General features: G+C 44.0%; 2 protein-coding genes across 2 annotated transcripts; both read left to right on the top strand.

Moving 5' to 3' along the window:
• Positions 1 to 664: 664 nt before the first annotated feature.
• On the top strand, positions 665 to 5,609 carry O0I10_006493 (uncharacterized protein; the record flags this gene model as incomplete). The annotated part of the gene is made up of 5 exons (XM_058486520.1): positions 665 to 1,507; positions 1,564 to 1,888; positions 1,970 to 2,163; positions 2,234 to 2,413; positions 2,475 to 5,609. The coding sequence occupies 5 exons, from the start codon at positions 665 to 667 to the stop codon at positions 5,607 to 5,609; spliced, it is 4,677 nt and encodes a 1,558-aa protein (XP_058342591.1).
• Positions 5,610 to 6,362: 753 nt separating this feature from the next.
• On the top strand, positions 6,363 to 8,665 carry O0I10_006492 (uncharacterized protein; the record flags this gene model as incomplete). Its single annotated transcript, XM_058486519.1, has 3 exons — positions 6,363 to 7,764; positions 7,842 to 7,963; positions 8,024 to 8,665. 3 exons carry the CDS (start codon positions 6,363 to 6,365, stop codon positions 8,663 to 8,665), a joined length of 2,166 nt encoding a protein of 721 aa, XP_058342590.1.
• Positions 8,666 to 8,786: the final 121 nt, after the last annotated feature.

The following is an 8,786-nucleotide window of genomic DNA, read 5'->3' as shown; positions in this document are numbered from 1 at the left end:
CCCTCCCTCACCTCCTCCTCTCTCATCATCATCATCATCATCATCTCATTGTTCTTCTTCCTTGGCATCATCTCCCTTCTTTTCTACTTTATATACGGCATCGTTTCAACACTCTTTTGTAATTATATATATACATAGCATCGTCCTTTTTTGTCATTATTCAACAGTGCATCGAAAAAGAAAGAAAGAAAAAAAAACTTTTCACCTTCAGAGAAATGTAACCATGCATTGTTGCACAAGTCCAATTGCTCGAACAAGCATGTGCATCATATGATAAGGTTTTGTACACCTGTTAAATGCTGTGAGTTTTTTCTCGTATGTTATGCAGCTGGGTGGATAGGTAGTTGGGGGATTGTTATTATTATACGTCTTGACAATGAGTATCCATGTGTGATTGTTTTTTTCCCTCTTTCTTCCCAATGATACAAAGCAAGAGAAGACCTAAGCAAAGCAATGACATTACTACAGCAGAACTGAAACATTGAATCTTGACAAGCAGATTGCCTAAAGTGCCAACTTCACACATGCAGCATGCGGAGAGTAAACCAGCACACAGGTTGATTATGTTGCTTGCTTGGTTGGTCCCTTTGTCCCTTTTCTCTCTCTCTCACTTGCACACTGTAATCCCTCCTTTCTCTCTTTTTCTCTTTATCGATATTTTCTTATGCCTACAAGGGCACCAACCAGGCATCAAACACGACTGTGTGCCTACTTTTATTCCTATGGGAAACAGTGCGGCACACGAACATTCCCATTTCTTGTTCTTCCTCTTTTGTTCATTGCCTTTTACTCCTATACCTTCATTTTCCATTCTGTCACCTCGATCACGCCCTCAACAACAACCAACCACGTCGATGCACGCTTTTGGGAATTCTCTCCTCACTTGCAACCCGAAAATGCGACATTGTCTTCACTACCAGGTCTCATTGTACAACAAGTGCGCATTACCAACGACAAACGCAGCGTCGACTCTACCTTGTTGCACCATGCACGCGATATTGAACGAGCGTTGACCAGTCATTCAGTTACAGTGGATGGCAAGTTATCGTCGCTTGCGAGCATATGCAAATTACATTATGGACAATGCATGATTCATTCACCCACACACTACTGGAATGATAAAGAACAAGAAATGATGGATTCTTCCATGATGGATATTATCAACACGCGTGCCGGCTCAGTTTCCGAGACAACCGGATTATCCATGCACCCACTCTCAGTCTTTGGCAACGTCACCCTTGACAACCATGGACGCTTCCGTTCAGCCGATTCTATCATCATCACAGTCTTTTTGCAACAACAAGCATCATCACCTTACATGGCCTATTCTAAACGTGTATGGGACGCACTGTGGCAAAGTGTCAGCACGCAAATGCACATTGAACCCCTACCGGTGGATGGCGGTGATCATCATCATCATCAGGAGTCAGATGCAGCAGCAGCAGCAGCAGAAGCAGAAGCTTGGCAAACACAATTCCATATGCATCCACAATTACTAAACTACAAGGTAAAGGAAAACATGGAATGCGTGTATGTAATGGTAGCTAATGTTTGTGTGTCTAGTTTAAAATCTTGATATTGGATCACGCCTATCTTTATCTTGGAGCCTTCATCCTTGTATGTTTTATCGCCTCTGGTTTGTTTACTGGATATGCGCATCATGTCCGTTCTCAATTCGCACACGGCTTTGCAGTCATGTTTACGGTGGTTGCATCTTACACGACGACGTTGGGGATTCTTGATTCATTCGACATGAAGCCTTCGATTGCACCATGGTACCTCTTGCTGGTGGTTCCTACTATGGCGTCCATTGAAAACATGCTACTCTTGACAGAAGCCGTTCTCAGCGCGGGTTGTGATATGCAAATCAAAGAAAAAATCGGTCGTGGTATGTGTTGTGTGTGTGTGCACAAAAAGTGTGAGTTTATTTTATAAATAGAAAACGGTTCTCATGCAATTCTATGTATAGGACTTGAAAGCGTCGGATTACCCATGACCTTGACTCTACTAGCAGAACAAGTCATTCTCGCTATTGGCACTGCCATGGATGTCCCATTGATCAATGAATTTTGCTTGTTTGCAAGGATTGCTTTACTCGTGGGTTATGCACTTGATTTGACGTTTACTTTGGCGTTTCTTGCCATTAATGTCAAATGTGTCGAGGTATGTTTTATTCCCGCGCGATTTTATATATATGCACTTTTATGTTGATAATGCTTGCTTTATCATGCAGTTGACGGACCTGGATGATCGTCAAACATCGAAGCGCCTTCGTGAACTTGCTAAATTTGGCATGGATGAAGACCAAGCAGACGACTTTTGCCCTGTTCAAGAACCTGCTGATGACAATGTTCCAAAAAGCTGTGCAGAGTGCAAGCAATTCAAGACGCATAGAACATACAATGCTTTGATGGTAAGAGAAGGAGGGGAGAGATTCATTGGCTGTTTAAACTTACATACGTGCTATTGTTTAGCTATGCCTTATCATTCTTTCATTGACATTGCTGCGACCTTCTATTCAATACGCAACGCCCACGGCTGACATGAATATGGAACTACGATCCGTGTCACATCGATTTTGGAACATGGCCAACCCACTTCATCGGAGAATGGCTCTTCAAGTCAATCCGCCTCAACTTGTCATCTATGCACCCACAGCTATGGATGGATATTTACATGCGCATCGTATCGAGGAACATTATCGCACCAAAACTTCTTTGGATAGCATGCATCTGATCCAGCCAACAGCAGCCGCACCAATGATGGAACAACAACCCCGGCAGCCATCTCGATTTCGTAAAGCCGTGTTTACAGCCATTCAAAAAGTCATTGAATTTTTAATGCAAATCAACCTACCCTCCGTTCTATTGACGCTCGTACTTGTTGGTATCCTTATGTGGCTCAATCCATCTTCGCATGAACGATGGCTTCAACCCATGTGGCGATTCCTTATTGACGATGTGCTGGATATGATACGTATTAAGGTGATTCGTATCGTGTCATGGAGCGACAATTATGACGAGGATGGTGTCCATCGAGGTGCCATTTCTGCTCAAAAGCAATTTAATCAGCAACAATTGGAACACAACATCAAGGATGTCACTATCAAGACTTTGTCGGGAAGACACATTGCTGATATTCGACGCTTGGCCATCAATGCCAAACATGGCACGGTGGTCTCTTGTGGCCAGGATGGAAGGATTATCATGTGGGATGCTGATCATGCTGAATGGATGGCACGTCTGGATCGTATGCGAAAGACACATGGTGAAATCATGGAAGCAGATCTCAATCCAAAGTATTGGAGAAAGGGGGAGAATCGACGCATGATACGCAACAACAACATGACCACCAGCAATGATCTTCAGTCTACCTTAATGCAATCGGCTCGATGTATCAAAATGGACCAAGGCAACAAGTGGATAGCTGCTGGATTCGATGATGGCATTATACGTGTATGGAGAATCACCACTGGCACCTTGTTGCGTGAACTACGTGTTGAGACCCGAATGCCAGTAACCATTGAAGAACAACAAGATCCAACGACACTAATGACATTACGCCACCGCAAAGCAGCCAACAATGACGAGTCTTTGATAAGGAACACACGACGCACTGTAACGGATCGAGTGGTGGCAGTTCAATTTATTGGTGCAGTGACCGAATATTGTCATCCTTTGGTAGCCGAGGTAGCAGCCAAACAACGTGTCAAGAATGCCTATGACGACTCTTCACAAAACTTCCTTGTCTCAGTACACAAGAGTGGAATGATGCGTGAATGGGATATTCTTTCTGGTGAATGTATCCAATCCTTTCCTTCGGGTCATCAGCGCGACGTTACAGTGTTACATGTGGTGGAATGTAAACCACCGCACCGTAAACTTGGTATCACATGGGTGTTTACTGCTTCCAAGGATGGCTTGATCAAATGCTGGGAACGACGACTGGTAAAGCAGCAGCAGCAAATGGATGAACCATTGGATCAAGACAACAACACCAGCACTACTACTTGGACGTGTGTCTATACCATTGAAGGACATTATGGACATGCCATTACATCCCTTGCGACTGAGATACCTGTTGGCGGTATGGGCATCCTTGTTAGTGGTTCCAGTGATGGCGCTGTCAAAGTGTGGGATTTTGAATCGGGTGATGCCGTGTGTACCTTGTCATCTGGTGGCGTTCAAAGAAAAAGGCCTGAAATCCATGCTGGTGGTCCACTCTTGAAGTTTAGCAAGTTCAATCATGCTGAAGATGTCTACTATGGAAGCGACAATATGTATCGATTGGATGAACATGACAATGACAAATCAGCCGATCATCATGGACCTATTACGCAAGTGGTGGTTACTCGCTATTGTGAAGTGGAGAATGGTCCTGGAATATGTCGTGGATGCGATACATGCTTTGGCAACGGCTTTGGTATTGCATCATGTTCAATGGATGAAAAAGTTCATGTATGGCGACTTGAGCGTGCTGATGGTAAACATGAAGGAAGCTGCACACTATGTTCCAAGGATTATCATCAAAAGCGGAGAAAACCACGTCAAGAGGATACCACCACCATCAATGATTTCAAATCAACGCGTCGGCGTAATGGTGGTAATGGTGGCGGTGGCAGCAGCAGCAGCAGCATCACCACAACAACCACAGGGCGTCGTGTATATGGACCACCTATGACCAATGCATCCATGGCTCACCATGAGAGTAGTACCTCTACGGATGGTTTGGTGGATATTGAACAGCTTGGAGGTGAAACCAATATTGCATTGACACCCAGATTCCTTGGCAAGATTGATCAGCTCGCTGGGCGAGGATTAGTCTTTTGCAATAATATGGTACTTGCTGGTGTGCGCAAGAAACGGCGTGGTGATTGGGAAGCCTGGTTCGCATCGCTCAAGTATTATGATGAAGGATGTCAAGATGATGTAACGATACCCGTCGAGGCATTTGACCTTGATACCACACACAAAAAGCAAGCCAATTTCACCCAGCATGTGCCATCCTCCTCTTCCTCCTCAGGCGTCATTCAAAATCGTGGTTTATGGAATGATGTCAAACGATGGCTATTTGGTGATGAAGCGGCAGTAAAGAGGCAACAGCAACAACCATGGGAACATGAAGATTCCAGCGATGACGATGAAAGTTATGATGAAGCCAGTGAATTACTTCCGTTTTCCACTGTTCGACATGCTGTACCTTTGGATGGATCAGGAATTGCATGCGACTATGGCAACTTTATCAAGCTTGTATACCTCGATGATCAATGTCGTAAACGATCTCAGCTTGTGGATGAAGCGATTGCCACCAGCAAAAAAGGATGCAAGTGTGGTGACAAGTGCGCTGGCTCTTCAGCATGCTGTGGCGGCAGCAAGTGTAGTAGTGGCGGAGGAGGAGGAGACAAGAAGCAATGCTGTGGAGGTGGCACTAGTAGTAGCAAGCGTGCTGTACGAAGGCAACGAAACCAAAGTACTGCTACAGTCACCAAAAACCTTTGCAATGTATCCGAATGCTCTACCGCTAATTGCTCGCGTGCATCTGATTGTCCTGTTGCCGCAACATCGTCATCATCATCAAGCAAAACTCGTAACATTTACCGCTGGTCTTAAATAGCTGCATTATACAACCATCACCATCCAATGGACTTGGGTCATTTTGCCCCCGTCAATCCGACACACACATTCATGCACATACTCTTCACGCGTTCATCATTCACACACACACACATACATATATACTCGCTCTCCACACTGCACACACTCAATACCATGTAAACTGCTCTTCATATTAAAAAGATTTTTCACAATGGAATGAACACACATCGCGTCATGCATGCATCAGTATTTATATTATGGATCATAAGTAAACAAACAACAACATAGTAGATGTCTCGGAGTAAAGCACCACATCATCCTTTTAAGATACACCATGCCTGTTTCTATGGAAACCAAAGTGATGCGTTGCCATGATACGTACGCCTGTTTTTGTACAGCAACCCATTTTCCTTGGCTACACCAACCACCACACTGTGTTGCCATGACATCGGCCTACATGAGATTTTGACGTACCTATTGTAGACCGATCACGGTGACACATTGGCCAGATCCAAGACAAATGTCACATGCTGGTCCCGCAATAAATACTTGTTGTGTCCTTTTTTCTTCTTCCTTCCCTTGGCACTTTTGCTCGAATCGATGACAACGCCATTTCGGCGGGTGTATGACAAGCTCAAATGGTTTTTGCACGAGAAGCTGAATTTCCTTCAATACCATTACCTCTATATTGGTGCTCTTGTTTTTATCTTTACAGGTCTCTGGTACTGTGAGAGAAATGAAAACTGGAGCTTCATGGATGCTTTTTTCATGGCCACTACAACGGTTACCAATACGGGGCTCAACACAATTGACATGTCGCGGCTTGCCAATTATCATCTCATTCTCATGATGATCGGATCCATATTGGGTTCACACATATTGGTGTCATTATGTATTGTATCGGTGCGCAAATACTACTTTTCAAAACGATTTGAAGACGTCCTTTTATATAATCGAGCCAGACGTTTGAAAGAACAAAACAAGCAACGATTTCTCAAGGGACATGACAAAAGTCGCAATAATGCCTTGAAGAGAACGCGTACATTGCCCACACGTATGCTATCCACCACATCTGAATTACCCTACCATCGCTCCTCCACGATCAAAGATACCACTGAAAAGGATGAAGCGAAAAAGCGAAGGGACATTTATGATCGTATAAACCACATTCGTTCACGTCAACTGGATGATGGTGATGATCAAGACACAAGATCCGGTGTAACATCAACACCGGTGCCTTCATTACAATCTTCACAAAGACGATCAATGTCATCGGGGACAATGGTGGATGGTGTCAACAACAATCCAACCCCATCAGCTTCGCATGATGATACCAGCAGAAGACCACCACCTGATATTCGCTTTAATGAGGATGTGGATTATCAACGTGAACAAGCACGACAACAGCTAAAGAAGTATGACAAGCTATTGAATTGGATAGCGAAACCGCCAAATCCATCCTCATTTGAAGAAACGCGACTGGCTACTGAAGCTGAGGAAGAAGAAGATGAAATCGCCCGTATCTTGAGCCAGCCTATTCACAAGTCTCAACTTTCACGCAAGCAACGATACCATATTGGCGGCGTTGAGTACCGTGCTATTGACTTTTTATCAAAGCTGGTGCCCTTTTTCTACCTTTTTACGATTGTGGTGTTTAGTTTTGCGCTTCGTATCTACATTGCTTGTTCAACGTATGCACAAGGTGTCCTTGAAACATCCAATCCAGAGCCCGTGGATCCTTGGATGTTTTCTTTCTTTACTAGTGTGTCCGCTTTTAACAATTTGGGCTTAACGCCCTTGTCAGCAAGCTTAGTACCCTTTCAAAGTGCACCTGCACCCCTGATCTTTTACAGTCTATTGATTATTTTTGGCAACACAGCCTATGCCATTGTATTGCGTGGGATCATTTGGACCTTGTACAAAATCATGCCCAAACATGATACCATGCAATCCGAGACCATGCGTTTCTTACTGGATCATCCACGACGTTGCTATACAAACCTGTTTTCGTCAACACAGACTTGGTGGTTGGTGTTTGCTTTGGTTGTCATCAACCTTGTCGAGATGGTCGTTTTCTTAGCAACCAATTTTTGGTTGCCAGTCCTTGATGGGATATCTTGGGGAGCACGCGTTTTAGATGCTTACTTTCAAGGCGTGGCCATTCGCAATGGTAAGTGTTTTTGCACAATCATGATAGGAGGGAAAAAGGATCCTCATTGACAACATGTTATTATACATGTATTATAGCTGGATTTGCAGTGGTCAATCTTGAAATATTGAACCCAGGTACTCAAATCGTGTATATCATTGCCATGTACATCAGCGTTTACCCTGTGGCAATCAGTATCCGCAATAGCAACATTTTCCAGGTGAGATTACCATAGCAACAACAGGGATTCTTTGACTAATGGCGTTGGTGGTTCAACTAGGAACGAGAGTTGGGAATCTATAGTGATCCTATTGTCAAGCAAAGTGGCGACGATGATAATATTGAGCCATTACTGCCAACGACAACAAGCACAAGCACTAGGCTACGTCGACTCCCCACCATCAATAGTGTTGTCTCCACCTCACGAAAACTATTACCAAAATCGCCAAGTTTTTATGTGAAGCTTCAAATGCAACGACAACTAGCAAAGGAAATCAGTTGGGTCATTGCAGGTATCTTTTGCGTATGCGTGATTGAAAGTAAAGAAATCATGGCCCAGACCCCCATCACGGTGTTGTCGATCATGTATGAATGTGTCTCTGCTTTTGGCACAGCCGGCAGCTCGCTTGGATACCCGAGGTTGAGCACTTCACAAACAGCAAATTACCACACGTTAAGCAAGCTCGTGATCATTTTACTCATGTACCGTGGACGACATCGTGGCTTACCTTCGGCTATTGATCATGCTGTGCTTTTACCTTCCGAACAACTCGATCGAAAATCAGCACGAGAGCATGATTTAAAAGAAAAGCACGCTGAAGTGAACAAGACCTTTGCTTCAAGTACGGGGATTGATACACCTTACTATCGACATCATCATCATCATCAACAACAAGGTTCGGATCGTCATACGATGGCTTAAAAACATGTGTATTTCCCAACCATGTTCAATAAACATGTTGTATACCTAATCTGCTGCTGCATAATAATGGCTAATGGATGCCAGATTTAGCATGGTGTGTGTTCAAAGTCAGAAGAGGAGC

The sequence above is a fragment of the Lichtheimia ornata genome (genome assembly GCF_029851405.1).
Source record: "Lichtheimia ornata isolate CBS 291.66 chromosome Unknown scaffold00029, whole genome shotgun sequence".
NCBI classification, from domain to species: domain Eukaryota; kingdom Fungi; phylum Mucoromycota; class Mucoromycetes; order Mucorales; family Lichtheimiaceae; genus Lichtheimia; species Lichtheimia ornata.
Note: the sequence above shows the minus strand (reverse complement) of the source record. Positions and strands in the feature narration are given on the sequence as shown.